The 15,653-nt window shown below is 40.2% G+C and overlaps 1 protein-coding gene across 2 annotated transcripts in view; it reads right to left on the bottom strand.

Annotated features, from left to right (window-relative positions):
- The window catches only part of Khdrbs1 (KH RNA binding domain containing, signal transduction associated 1), a 39,811-nt gene that overhangs the window by 4,262 nt on the left and 19,896 nt on the right, over positions 1–15,653 (bottom strand). Inside the window, exons 4-10 of one of the 2 annotated variants that reach the window (XR_009057991.1) lie at positions 14,998–15,144; positions 12,082–12,215; positions 10,761–10,962; positions 10,103–10,170; positions 8,933–8,991; positions 5,796–5,986; positions 3,179–3,238 (exon numbers count right to left, since the gene is read on the bottom strand). Coding sequence is in view for 1 of the 2 variants with exons in the window: in XM_057784462.1 (XP_057640445.1) it covers positions 5,889–5,986; positions 8,933–8,991; positions 10,103–10,170; positions 10,761–10,962; positions 12,082–12,215; positions 14,998–15,144 (708 nt within the window). In the remaining variant the exon portion in view is untranslated. Of the gene's footprint in view, positions 1–3,178; positions 3,239–4,637; positions 5,987–8,932; positions 8,992–10,102; positions 10,171–10,760; positions 10,963–12,081; positions 12,216–14,997; positions 15,145–15,653 lie in introns of those variants that run through there. The other variant, XM_057784462.1, reaches the window with a different exon arrangement.

Genomic DNA, 15,653 nt, shown 5'->3' with positions numbered 1-15,653 from the left:
AGATACACTAGTGAGACCGTGTCTGCTTCACTGGAAAAACCAGGGCAAACAGTGGTGACCAAGGCCTGACTTCAGAAATGTTACATTATCAGGTAAAGGGGACGATTCTGTCACTTACAAAGCAGTTGCTTCTTTGCAGCCCTCCCCTCGCCCCACCAGACAGAGTTTCTCTGTGTAGCCCTGGCTCTCCTGGAACTCACCCTGTAGACCAGGCTGACCTTGGACTCACCTGCCTTTGCCTCCCAAGCGGTGATATTAAAGGTATGTGCCACCACTGCTTGGCTGTTTGCAGTTTTAAGTTTTTTGGCTGTCATTGCCCTGGCTCTGAAGCCCAGGCTGGTCTCAAAGAACCACCTGAATTTAAATTTGAATTTTCCACAGAGCACGTCTTTAACCCCAGCACTCTGGAGGCAGAGGCAGGAAGATCTCTGTGAATTCAAAACCAACCTGGTCTATACACTGAGTTCTAAGACAAGCCAGGGAACACACAGAAACCCTGTCTCCAGGAAAAAAAAGATATATCTTTTCATTTCCCCTTCTAACTCAGAAAAATATTACACCTAACTAGTTATTGTGTTATGTGGATGCTTACAGACCATCACACATATGGAGGTAAAAGGACAACCTGCAAGAGTTTGTTCTCTACTACCATGTGGATCCTGGGGATTAAATTACTCAGCAGGTTTGGCTGCACCTACCCATCTTGACATTCACCTTTCCTTAATAATTCAGGCTGGCCTGGAATTTGTGATTCTTGGGACGCAGCCTCTCAAGTGTGTATGCCATCTTGCCCAGCTCTAATTCCTACTGATGGTACCGGGAGTCAAATCTAGGGCACTCAACTGCTGACTATATGCCAGTTCAAATACAAAGTGTGGGTGTGCACACGGAGTACATGATAACATCAAGGTGTTCTGGAAGTCTACCTGCTATCACCATCATAATCAGAAGCAACTGCAAACACTTGTGAGCACCCTAACTTCAGACTTATTAACAGTCATCCTAAAAGGAGGAGGGGGTGGGAGGTCAGGAGATGCACACCTGAGACCTCAGTCATTCCTTCCAGTGCATTCCTGCCAGCTGTAATTCTTTCCCAGATATACCAATTTAAAGAGTATGAAAAGGAGAATCTTATGCAGCTTTGAGAAAGCTGTTATCTATGCTGGGTTCAGCCTTTGGTAATGAGGACAATTTGGGGTCAACCACTACTGTAAGTAACTCTTCAAACATATGCTGTAAAAGAGTTGTTTTGCAAGTTGGTTTTGGTAGAACCATTACTGTCACCGGTAGACATTTGTTCACATCTGCTCAGGAAGTTTGTGCAACCCAAGTGAAGAAGCACATTCCCACTGTATGCACACTTATCCACAAGTGTTCTTTGGACCAAACAGCTTCAAAACCTGTAAGCCAAACATTTAATACCACATCTATCTCCCATCAAACCCACTTGCTTGGCTAAGACACATTCTCCATTTCTATAAGAAAGCTGAATTTTATCAGGCTGCTGCTGCTCTTTTTGAATCAGAAAACAGTCTGACTTGACTTTATTGTTGGCAACCACAATGGCCTAGCAGTTAATGGGCATCCTTAAATTCATTCTTACCTGGAGCAGTGGGTAGCAACTGAGGGACAGAGCGCAAAACTGAATAAACTCTGACTCTTTGGATAATTGCTGCATGTTTATACTAGAAAAGGTGTGTTTTAGTATTACTGGTCATCAGGTATGTAAACGGTAAACGGGCGTGTTTGTGTTTAGCTTTTGAACTTTAGGAGAGCTACAACAGCGTTCTTAGTAAAATGCAGTGTAGTTCACAGGACATTACAATCACCTACCTAGCACCTCACAGCTGTGTTATGCAGATGTACTCAGAGACACTAAAATAACCCAACCAATCGTAACCAACTCATACTTTATATTTTTGGTTGTGAGCCTAGCCTTTAACGGCTGAGCCATCCCTCCAGGCCCCAACTCATACTTTAATACACACACATACACCTTTGCTTTGTTGAGACAGGATTTCTCTGTATAACCCTGTCTGTCCTGGAACTCACTAGGTAAACAAGGTTTACCACTGCGTCCCAAGTGGCTTATAGTACATATTTTTAAAAAAGATTTTACCGTGTTTGAGTGATTTACCTACATATACACATGTATACCATGGATATGCCTAGTGCCTGTGGGGGTCAGAAGACTACCCTAGGGAGTAAAGTCTTAAAATTTTTAAATTTTATACGCATTTTGGCTACATGTATATATGCACTGCTTGTGCTTCTGGTGCCCATGGTGGTCAAGAGAGACTCAGATCCCTTCGAAGTGGAGTTTCAGATGGCTGTGAACTACCATGTGGATGTTGGGAACCAGAACCAGACCCTTTCTGAGTCACCTCTCTAGCCCTTGAACTCTTTGAATTAGGAATTCCTTATCTAAATTTCAGGTCAGTCACATGACCACAAACTTCAGGGTGTTCAGAACAACATGCTGTATTTGTTGCCCTTCGTAAGTATCCAGATATCAGAAATACCAGCATAGAGATAGGGTTTGGAGGAATCAGTGCCAAGAAGCCAAGCTTCACTCTCAAGGATCCAGACATACCTTTGGTTTGCCTAGCTAGAAGCTTTCTTCTCAATAACACTCTAACAAATGATTCAGAAGCAAAGGGAAAACTATGGTAGCTAGCACCTCAATGACTTCAAGCAACAAGAAGGCTAAAAGTCCTCAACTCTGCCAATCAGAGTTAAAGCAGAATTAAAAAGGATTCTAAAGAAAAGAACATTAATATTTATTATGTGTAACACTGAATAGGTTGCCACAAATTTTAGTTTCTTTTTTTGCTTGTAGAGTTGATTGATACAAAGACTTAGTTATACAAATGCCGGGCATGGTGGCGCATGCCTTTGATCCCCACACTCGGGTGGTTCTGTAGACCAGGTTGGCCTCAAACTCAGAGATCCGCCTGCTTCTGCCTCCAGAAGGCTGGGATTAAAGATGTGCACCACCGCCTGGACACAGGCTGGTCTTAACTATCACACATACCCATTAAGTTCGGTAAGCTGACACAGAAGTGTGATTAGTATGGTAGAAGCGAGTTTAGGAAAGACTGACCTGTTAACCTCCTAGCACTACTGTTTTGCCATCACGACACATCTACCATCCTCAACGAAAACCACCTTAACATACCTGACATGGGTCTTCGATACCCATTCTATTCCAGGAAAAGCCTCAGGAATTTTCAGTCACCTGAAAATTGAGAAATCAGGGATGAGTCTTTAGAAGCTGTAAAGACATACAAAATCAGAGAGAGATCCTGCATGCAGTTTACGCACTACAGGAAAGAAACATGCAACTTTTCAGAAAATTCAAATAACATTGCACTGTAAATAGATAACGGTGTCTTAGGGGGCTCATCCTTATATATTTTAAAACAGCTGAGCAGAAAGCTTTACTCTGGGGTGCAGCAGGTCTTCTCATCTACAGTCATTGAAATTTTACACTGTGTCATTTAAGATGTCAGAATTTGTGCCCAGGTTACATTACAGTTCATTTGTGATGGGCAGGATTATTAAGAGTTATGGAGAATTTATGTGGCAGCATATGGTTTTTCTTTTTACAGCTATTTTTAAACAATTTTTGCAAAGTTTTAACATTAAAATTAACAACTAAAGAATTGTTTATGCAAGTTGCTGTCACAGTTTATATAAAAGAGAAATATGTGCTATTAAAATCAGACATTTAGGTTACCTTTGGTTTTTTGCGATGCATGTTAGCTTTACACATCCTGATTCTCTTGCGATAATTTTCCTTTAAAAAGGGGGGTATAGAGTGATCTCTTTTCATCAAAACAAGACATAATGCCCTGAAAGCTGACTTCAAACCATGGTTGAAAATTCAGTTATTTACACTTTATCACAATCTATAAATACATTTTTTGTTGGTGTGTTTTAAAGAAACAAAAATGCCCATCATGCACTGCTACAGGCAGCTTGGCACTTGACACAGGATTTTTCACCCCCGAGCAGTTTATGTGGCTCCTAGGGAAGGAATGAGGTCTCTGGGAATTAAGAGTGAAACAGAGCCAACCAATTTCATTTTCTTACATGCAGTCTTGTGGGAAGGAGTTTAGGACCAGCCTACCCTACCAGCTCCTGCCCCGAGCCAGCTGAATTGTTAACAGCATCTCTAGAATTGAAAGGGAAACCCTCAAGGGCACCCAGGTTTTACTGAATTGTGGTATCTAAATGCAAGTGAAATCAATATCTGCGCCCAGAGATTTGGTGTCATTTTTTAAGGCCACCTAACGGTTCTACAGAAGGTGCAAGCTAGGGTAGCTGGCACTTAAAGTACCTATTATACCTTTACATGAAAACCAATTTGTGATTTAGTCAGTTGGGTTTTTTCTCTAAAAATTAATTTTGTGATAGGATTGGATAAAACTGCTTTCAACAACTTCCAGGGGGTGAAAAAGCTTTGGTTCTTTTTAAACTAAAACTTAACAACTCATAAACTTTTTTTTGGTAAACTTAAAAAACAAAATCCCCACCACCACTTTTAAGAATGTCTCCAACTTTTAACAAGCCCATTAACTTTAGAGTTAATTTAAGTTTATGTGAAAGAGAAAACTATTTTATTGTCCACCCCCAAAAATGACAATTCATCACATTTACTTTGATTAAAAAAGGACTAAACTTTATTGACAAACTGCTGCAGACATTTTGACATAAGTTTAAGCTACCTATTTAGGCAGACTTAACACATGTATCATTTAATCTTCCGAGAACAAAATGGGAGGACGGTACAAATCCATTAGGACTTTAACTTATGTACAATGTGGATTTTATTCCTTTTTCATTCAGCTGCAGTGTCCCTTTTTATATCATGCTAGTGTTGAGACATACTTGACTACCTTGGGAACAGCTCAAAATTGACAACGGTCAATTTAATGAACATCATCAGCTTTTGGCCCCAGTGTCCAAGTGAGTTTTTCATGGAGTGCAGACTCTCAAATGGACAAAATACTCTGACATCTTAAATACTGAAAATTTGATTATCAGTACTATTACTGAAAAGATTGTGGCTAAAAAGTACTCCATCAAATTCCATTTAGGTGACCAGCTCCTCTCCCCCATCGTTCTTAGTCAATCTCTACCCCTCCCCCCACTAAGTATCTCTCAACACTGTATGTCTGGGGCTAGATTTCAAAACCCACGTAAAGAAAAACTCAGTTTTACAAACCTAATTTTGTTGTTGTTTTAAGTCAATTAACGTTAAAAATTGCATCAACTATTTATTTCATGAGGATCTTTCGTATTAAAATTTAACCTTAAGATTCAACCGCCATGTGCTTTTAAAGGAAATGTTTTAGAGACGTCTGAGCTCACTTTTACATGGTGGTGCCTACTGCCGTTAACATTGTGATTTTACATCTTAAGCAGCCCTGAATTTTGAAATGTAGCCTAGTTTGGGATTCTGCAACTATGACTTTACGGGGTGCCTCAAATCAAAACTAAGAAAAAGTTAACAAGCCTTTACTTCAGAACCTTTAAGCAAGCAATGCCACTTTTGAAACTAACATGTTTGTGTTTTTTTTACTCAACTTCTTTTTTTATTATAAAAGGTACACTGTTTATATTTAAACAACAAAGAAAAAAGCATCTACACACTTAAAAAAATTAATTCAATATCCTAAATCTATTTTAACTCATTTTAAAACACTACATACAGAAGCCAGAATGCAGAGTTAAGAATGGAGGAAGTGGGGAAAAGAAAGGGACCACGAAGAAAACACGTAGACAATTACTTGTCTGTTGTGGGTAAAGCAACAGGAATCCTGGGATACAAGAAATCAGTAACAACTTTGCTCATAACTGATATTTTCCCCTCCTGTTTGTTTTTAATAACGTCCATATGGGTGCTCTCTGTATGATCCCTTCACTGGCCTAGCTGGGGGGGCCTTCAGTGATGGCCTGGTCCCATTCCAGTCATCTTGTCCTGTGGAAAAACAAAAACAGTTTATAAACCATGGACCCATTTTTTTTGGGGGGGGGGGCATAACCAGGGTAGGTCAACATCAGGTATGTATCACCAACAATATTGTTTGTCTTCTACTATCTTGATACATTCCTGGTGTTCCTGGCTCTCCTCTTTACCTGGCCTTCCTTGATAAGTATAAGTAATTTCCTACCATTTTGAGTAGAAAACAAAAGGGAGTAATTTAGAAAATGCTAACTTTTACTATACAGTTCTCTTGAACAGCAACATGAATGATACCCAGTCTCAAACCTGTATAAATGCAACACAGTTTGAGGCAGTAAAGAAGTCATTAATTTCAGGGAGTCTGCAATGACCATTCCTGTTCCCAAACCCATCTAGCACTCATTCCTCAGTTAACATGGCAAAACATCTGACAAGTTTTTCACTTTGCAGGTAGCTCCTTTCAATGCAAGAACAAGACAGGTTTTACTGTGGAAAAACGTACTCTGGTTCTACAGAAGCAAAAGAGGCCACATTAAATGAAACCTCTACCATGACATGGAACTCAAACACTAGGGATAATTCTCTGCTAAAAACTGTTAGTTCTTTTCTCATGCCAACAGCCCTGACAAGCGCTAACAATCTCAAATTTTTTTTTTTTTTTTTTTTTTGGTGACAGCAAAGCCTGAGATGATCACTTACTCCTACAGATGACCTCTTATTCTTCCCACTAATTTCCTCACCTGTGCCATACCAATTCATGCCTACATGTAAGTACTAGGTACATTACTACAGGTCTTACTTTTCTGTATGGATCAAAAATTACATAGAATTCTACCTATGCTCCTAGTACAATATGCAAGGTCCATCTATTTGCAAGATGCTCCTACAAACAGAAAAGTTTATGCTTCTAATTCTCTTTAGAAAGGCAGATACCAGAACACACTAATCATGGCAACAGCATACCAGGAACACAAGAATAATAGCCTGTCTATTTTTAGAGACACCATCTCAATATGTATCTCATCTTAGAACACATTTGAAGTCAGTATGTAACTTAAACTGATTTCAAACTCATACTTCCCCTGCCTTAATCTTAAGTGCCTGGGATGCAGTACACACCTCTCTTTCTTTGAACCAGGATCTCATGTAGTTCACACTGCTTTCAAACTTGGTATATCAGGGACAATGACCTTGAGTTTCTGATCTTCCTCTCTCTACTTCCTTCCCAACTGCCAAGATAGTCATGAGTCACCAGGCTGGGTTTCAGCCTCTTTAGTTCAGTCTTTTCTCCAGCAGAATAGAAATACAGTTTTGCCAGACACATATAGAAACTCCTTATTGCCTCACTGATAGAGGGAAATAGTGAGCCACAATGACCAATCTATCTAAACAATGACATAGGAGTGGAGTGCTACAATGTTACTATGGCAATAGTGCAGTACTAAATTAGCTAAAATTTGTAAAAATTGTTTTTTGGGGATCAGGATCTAATTGGCTATACCATATCATGCCAATAGGTTAAGCTTAGTGTCTTATGAGAGGACCCACTAAATTCCTTTTTCTAACTCTCTGTAGAGTATCTTTTTTTGTTGTTGATATTTGTTTTGTTTTGTTTTGTTTTGAGCATATTTTCTCTGCCCTGATTCCCCTAGAACTCCCTCTGTAGACCAACCTGGCATCAAACTCACAGAGATCTACCTGTCTCTGCCTTCTGGGTGCTGGGGTTAAAGGTGTGTGCCACCACCGTTTGGCTCTATAGAGTACTTTAAGATAGTTCAAACAGCAGCTAAAACCCTCTGCAGAATTCTTCAGGGATGCAGAAGCTCTCTGTTTATGAAGGCTGATCTCACTGCATACAAATATCCTCAGAGACCCATTAGCACAAAGCCATAATTAGCTCTTATAGACACAACTGAGCAATGTGTTTTCAACCAAACCTCATGGAAGTCAGCTTGGGTTTTGCTACCTTCCCAGCCTGAACTGTTTTATGCGATCAGTAACTGAGCTGAGGACTAGGGATGAAGCTCAGGTGATAGGAGTATTTGTCTAGAAGACAAGAAGAATTGAGTTCCATCCCTAGATATCCCATAAAACCAGACAACAACAGGGAGAACAAGCTGTAATCCCAGCAGAGAAATCAGAAAATCAAGGTCATCATCAGCCACATAATTCAGAACTCCCTGGGATAGGTGAGATAAAATGAATAAAAATAATTTTTTTTTTTGTTTTTGTTTTTTGTTTTTTTTTTTGTTTTTCGAGACAGGGTTTCTCTGTGGTTTTGGAGCCTGTCCTGGAACTAGCTCTTGTAGACCAGGCTGTTCTCGAACTCCCAGAGATCCGCCTGCCTCTGTCTCCCAAGTGCTGGGATTAAAGGCGTGCGCCACCACCGCCCGGCTAAAAATAAATTTTTTTAAAGAGGAAGAAATTTGACTTAAGACATCTTCCATCTAGGAAGGAGTTTGGTAGTACTACTGATGTGAATTAGCTCCCCTGAAGTCTCTGATTTGAGTCTAACCAGTACTACTTTGCCTTCTAATCTGCTTTAAAGAGCTGCTTTCAGCTCGTATTTTCTTCTACGCTTAGTATTTTCAGTAAATTCATTTTTTTTTTTTGATGAGGGGGGCAGGGCAGGGGAGTACAGTTAGACAAGTAAGTTCTTCTATCTCTCAACATGACCACGGCTTCAGTAGCAAAAGGTCCAAAACCAGCTCTGGGTTAGGCATGTCCTACCTAACAGAAACCAGCATCCCCTGAGAAGTATACCAATCCAGCTAAGATAGAGCTGAGTAGACAAGACACGTAGCACCATAAAACTTAAGAGCTCTTAAAGTTCCCTTTATCAATGCGGAAAGCTTCTACTGTTCCTTAGGTGTGACTGCCTGACTTCCAACAACCCATCAGCCAGTATTTTTCTAGACACTTACTTGTACATTTTACCCCAGCACAGAAATAAAAACATACCATAAGCTTCATAAGAATCTTGAACCTCCCCATGTCCATAGTCATAATATTCTGACTCCCTGGAAAGCCAAAAAAAAAAAAAAAAACAAACAACAAAAAAACAACAGAACATTAAAAGCTTTGGTTTTAGCATTCTTTCAAATATCCCATATCTGGTGAGTTTATTATCTATAAAATAGGGGGAAATATATGTTCTGTACCACTCCTAACCACCCCAATATTTAAAAAACATGCATGAACCATGTATTTACCAAAAAGTCTGGTTAAGTATAGCAAGAAGAACAAAAACAAATATCATACAACTTAATGTAGAAAACCAAACTCTAAATCAGATTCTTGCAATACAATGATTATATATGTATTCATATAGCTCACCGGAAGAGAATTGGAAAAGGCCTGTTTTGTGCCTATTATAGATGCCTGAGACAAGTATGTGTGTATATATACATACTTGTACACACACACACACATATACACTGAAAGCTGTGTTTTAAAGGAATTAAAAACAAAAACAAAACACCTAGGTTATCTAGCTTGTTCTTAAGACTAAACGTATCTCCAATGTGGGTGGGGTGAGTTGATTTGTCTGTAATGTATCCCAGGCTGTTCTTGAACTCATGGTCCTATGGTGAAATCAAACTAAGGATTTCACACATGCAAGGCAGGAAGCACAGCCTACCTACCAACTGAGCTACTTCCTCCCATAATTAAGAAATTATTAGCTGGGCGGTAGTGACACACATCTTTAATCCCAGTACTCGGGAGGCAGAGGCAGGCGGATCTCTGTGAGTTCGAGGCCAGCCTGGTCTACAAGAGCTAGTTCCAGGACAGGAACCAAAAAAAGCTACGGAGAAACCCTGTCTCGAAAATCTAAAAAAAAATTATTATTTCTTAATAAAAGAATTATTTAATGGCATTTTCTCAATGCTTCTATATAGCCACAGATCAGGAATTTTTCATTAGCCCCAAATCCTATACTATTACATAAAATGCAGTTATTTAAATTTGCAGGCCCACCTATATGCCTTCAAGTTGTCAAAAGCAGAGGCAATACAATACCCTCAAAATGTTGTCAGACTACTCCAGAGCTCGGTATTTGCCCAAATCTTTAGTTTCTCCAATTCCACCCACCATCTATCTAGGACACTATATAGTATACTATCGACTCACCCTTGGCTCTGGCTGTAATAGCCTTCATATCCTTCATAACTCTGTTCTGCATATGTATCATCATATCCCTGTAACAAATAAATTAGGTCAGAATTACATATAATAGAGAAGATAATTACAACCCATTGGGAGGGGGGGGATCATGAGCTTCTGAATGAACAGGCCATGAAAATTTTCTCAAAAATATTAAGATCCGGGGCTGGAGAGATGGCTCAGTGGTTAAGAGCATTGCCTGCTCTTCCAAAGGTCCTGAGTTCAATTCCCGGCAACCACATGGTGGCTCACAACCATCTGTAATGAGGCCCTCTTCTGGTCAGCAGGCATACACGCAGAAAGAATATTGTATACACAATAAAAAAAAAAATTTAAGATCCACCGCAGAAGAGTGAATAAAGACAAAACAAAAATCAAATGTAATTTAGCATTACAAACAACAATCTCTTAGTAAAATTCTGTATGTCAAACCACAACTTCTCATTTACCTTATATAGAGATAGCAATAATGAAAGCAAAATAGAAGAAAAATCATCTCATAGTTCAAAATCAGCGTAACAAGAATGCAGGTACTGTTTTCTACCTACACACATGAATAAGACACTCAACTTTCCCTGGCAACCTAGGTATGGAGGAAATGATACATTGTTCAAAACATTCTTACATAGTCTTCGTAAGTTTCTGGGGTAGGTGGTGGAGGTAAAGGTATTCTCTGGATGCCTGCGGTTCGAGCTCTTGGTGTTGGGGCACCTCTCACAGTGGGTGGGGGTGGCACTCCTCGAGTCACAGTGGCACCTCTGGTAATGGAACCTCTCACTGGGGTCCCACGAACCAAAGCCCCTCGAGGTGGTCCAACCCCACGACCTCTACAAAAAGAAAATTTGTATTAATTTGATCTTTTAATAATCAAGTCATATTCATGTTCAGGGTTGTTCATGAATTCTGGAGCTAAAAATATTTCATACTTTACACATACTTGCTCACTTATTTGAGATAAGGTATCCCTTGTTGCTCTGGCTAGCCTAGAACTCATACAAATCCACCTGGCAATGCCTCTGAGTGCTGGGATTAAAGGTATATGCCAGCTAATTTATATTTCTTAAAGGGAGGCTCTGTGGCCATACTTGATAAGACAGAGACTGTATCTCTTGCTTTGGCCTTTCTTTTTACTTTTCCTTTCCTTTTGGGGGGATAGGGTTTCATATATCCCAGTATGGTCTTGAACAAACTATGTAGCTGAAGATGACTTTACTGCCCAGGTACTGGAATTACAACGGTGTTTCACCACAGCCTGTTTGTGAAGTACTAGGGATCAAACCCAGAGATTTGTGTATGCTAGGCAGTCTACCAACGAGGCATATCTCCAACCCTCAACTAGACTTTAAAGCACAAAATAATATACATGAAAGAGAACCTAAACTAGCAGATTCTCTGGGTGCAATAGTAGATCACAGTACCTCAGGCAAGTCTAGACTATTCTGAAGTCATACCAGATAGCCAGGTTTGGTGGCTTATCACATTAGTCACAGCACTTGGGAGGCAGAAATAGGAGATCTCTCTTAAGTTTCAGACTGGCCTGGTCTACGTAGCAAGTTCCAGGTCAGTGAGGGCTACATAGGACTACATAGTGAAAAAAACAACTAGGGGGCCAGTGAGATGGCTTCGTGGGTAAGCACACAGCTGATTAAGACTGACAACCTGAGTTCAATCCCTAAGACCCACATGATAGGACTCCTATTCCTTATCCTCTAACTTCCACACCTACATATGAATCTCCAAAGCTCACAATACTAGTACTGTCCAAAATTAGAAGCTCCAGCGTTTCAGTAGCACTGTAACACTTGTCTATGGTCAAACTGCTAAGATCCAGAATTCTGTACTTGATATCCATACCAAAGCCTGAGCCTCCTGATCTAGATAGAGCTAAGAAGACTACCAGCAGTCACATTTATATTTCCTTTTCAACTATTTTTTTTTTTTTTTACCTGGGAACAGGTGGAGGAGGTGGGGCAGCTCCTCGTCCTCTCACTGGTACCCCACGACCACGAGAGGGTTCAGGAACTCCATTCAAGTAGGACAATTCTAGAAACTGCTCCTGGCAGATATCATCCATCATATCCTGGGAATTAAAGACAGCAAAGAATGTGTAACATCTTCTAAAATTCATGTGGTCCATAGGAGCCTTAGATCTTAAGAACACCCTTGAAGCTGGGAATAGTGGCACATACCTTTGACTCCCAGCACTCTCAGAGGCAGAGACTGTGGATCTCTGTGAGATTAAGGCCACCCTGAACCATATAGTTTTGAGTTCTGGGACAGCATGAGTTATATATTGAGTCTCTGCCTCAAAATACCACCCGAAAAAGAACAGTATTAAAAGCCTAGGTGATGTCTCAAGTCAAGTAATTAGTTCTCTGAAGTCAAATTATACTGTTACTTCTTTGAGGAAGATGTGGACAACAGATCCTTACTGACAGATGAGGCTCTTCAGAAAGTAGTTCCCTTGATCACTTCTTTTCTCTATATATACAAAAACTTTCTCTTAAGTCAAAAAAACAACCTATAGCTTGGAATATTCTCACACATACATTCTTTGTAAACAGTTACTTTTCCTAGAATAACAGAAACCACTACCATTAATGAGGCTCTAGGTACTGGGTGCTATACAATAAGTTTTGAATTTTTTATTTAACTGTCAAGATGATCCTGCCAACATTGCCTCACGGTATAATTTGGAACTCTGACTCTTACAAGGCACAAAGGAGGGGTATAATTAGGTGGTCGAAGGTATGCCTAGTGTTCAAAGCCCTGAGTAAAATTCTTAATGCTGTCACAAAAGGGAGGAAGGGGAGGACCTTCTTTTTCTGATGTTGCCTAACCACACCTTTTCCCCTAAAATGTAGTTTTCCACTTAAGATTGAGATTTTCAAGAGCCATTGCGTGTACATGAATGTGGAATCAGAGGTTCATTTTCTCAATTGCTTCTCCACCTTATTCAGACAAGGTCTCTCACTGAATCTGGAGCCCCTTCACTCACTGGGCTAGACTGACTAAGCTCACAGATCTTCCTGTCTCCCCAGCAATGTGATGTATGCTCTACCATGACAAGCTCTCATGCTGGTGCTTGGGGATCCAACCCAGATTCATAAGCTTAATCACAAGTGTTTTATGAACTGAGTTTATCTCCCCAGCCTCAAGAGCCATTTTTGTGTCTTTAGACCCAAGTGCAATTTATTACTCAACTACTACTACTTAACATTTGGGGTAAACTAGCAGCCCACATCTTAGAAGAGTGAAATTAGCTGGGTGGTGGCGGCACACGCCTTTAATCCCAGCATTTGGGAAGCAGACAGTCTGATATCAATGAATTCAAGGCCAGCTTGATCTACAAAGCAAGTTCCAGGACAGTTACACAGAAAAAAATCTGTCTCAACAACTCTCCCACACACACACCCAAAGAAAAGAAAAAAGAAAAGTGAAATTAAAAGTTATTCAAGAAAAGCCAGGCATGGTGGCACATGCCTTTAATCCCAGTACTTGGGAGGTAGAGACTAGCGTTATCTGCGAGTCTAAGACTAGCTTGGTCTACAGAGTGAGCTCCAGGACAGTCAGGGCTACAGGGAAACCCCGTGTTGGAAACCAAAACAAACAAATAAAACAAAAATGACATAGTTCGTAGAGCAATGTCTCCTACAACTCTCTTCTTTCCTCAGCCTTATACATTTTTGCCACTTAAGACTGGATTGACTCAATGCTCAGGTATCTCCAACTGTCACATTTGTTAAATAAGATAAATTTCAGTCTGCTACGAAGTATTTAGTAAATATAAATGAGTTGGGGGGGGCGGCTGGAGAATTAGCTCAGTTGGTAGAGTGCTTGCCTACAACATACATGAACAAGGCCTGGGTTAAATCCCTAACACACCAAATCAGGTGTGGCAGTGCACACGTTTAATAGCAAATCAGAGGCATGAAGATCAATGAATTCAAGGGTACCCTTGGCTACATGGCAAATTCAAGGCCAGGCTGGGCAACATTAAAGGTTCTCAACAAAACAAATAAAAAAAAAGTGTTTTGTTAAGACTGGAGTCCTATTCTCAAGACACTTTCTTCTACATTTGGAAAAACTCTAAAATCAGGAGGGCAGGGAATTCCCAAACATTCTAGAACAGTTCAGACAACTGTTACTTAACCTGTATTACAATCAGGTGACACCATTATAAACAATTTTCTAAGTATGGTGGGTCACATCTTTAATCCCACCATAATCTGCCTCTTTAATTGGGAGGCAGAGGCAGATAGATTTCTGCAAGTTAGGGACCAGCCTGGTCTACACAGTAAGTTTCAGGTCAGGCAGGAATACATAGTGAGACTCTGTCTCAAATAAACAATTAAGAAAGAAAATTTCCATATCATCAATAGTCATGCATGTAACATGGTATCTTCTAAACCGGACTCTGGGCGGAAAACAAAACCCTCCACCAAAAGAACCATTCAGTGAGCCACATTAGAACAATGGATGCTATAAACTTCCTGTTGTCAACTCTAGATTCAAAATTCTAGCACACAAATTTGCAGATTTACCTTAAGTCATTTTCCTAATATCATGTCTCCTGGTTCCATAGTAGTACCAAAATACTAAACTAAATAAAGACCTTATTAAATCTTTGTTAAACAGATTGTAAACACCTCAGGGACCCAAAATATTGACAATAGATAACAGTACACATTAATGAAACAAGTAGGCTTTGGAAAACAGTGCTTTGAGAATAAGGCGTAAGTAGTGGGAAAACCTCAGAAAAATGAACCAAAGTACAGACCCTAGTCAGGAATCCTGGCTTTCTCAACAGTATGATCCTGTTTCTTCCTTGCTCAGACAATAAAGAATATGCATTTCCTTACTGGTACTAGAAATTTCTTGACTTCCTCCATGGCATGGGCCATAAGAGCATAAGCCTCACACGGGGGTCCAAAGACTTCAATGAAGACATGCAGATCCATATTTAAATGGGCATATTTGGGGTCTCCACCCTTGCGAAGCTCTTCCTCCTATGGAAAAATGGAAAAGTAATATCAAATCATATACAGACGAAAAGAAAACAACACCTTTAACACTAGGTCAAAGGGACAGTCAGAAATAATATGCAAAAACAAACAAACAAGCAAACAAACACCCCTGAAATCCTAAGAAGGAAGGTAAATCAAGTCCAATCAAGTCCTGGAAACTGAAACTTACAGTACCAGCTAAAACTATACTTGGTTAGCTGGGTAGTGGCAGCACATACCTTTAATCCCAGTACTCAGGAGGCAGAGGCAGAGAGATCTCTGTGAGTTCGATGCCAGTCTGCTCTACAGAGACCTGCAGGACAGGTTCCAAAGCTACAGAGAAATCCTATCTTGAAAAACCAACCACAGAGCCGGGCGTGGTGGCGCACGCCTTTCATCCCAGCACTCGGGAGGCAGGCGGATCTCTGTGAGTTCGAGACCAGCCTGGTCTACAAGAGCTAGTTCCAGGACAGGCTCCAAAACCACAGAGAAACCCTGTCTCGAAAAACCAA

Source organism: Chionomys nivalis, chromosome 11 (genome assembly GCF_950005125.1).
Source record: "Chionomys nivalis chromosome 11, mChiNiv1.1, whole genome shotgun sequence".
NCBI classification, from domain to species: Eukaryota; Metazoa; Chordata; class Mammalia; order Rodentia; family Cricetidae; genus Chionomys; species Chionomys nivalis.
This window is presented reverse-complemented; position numbering and strand designations above follow the sequence as displayed.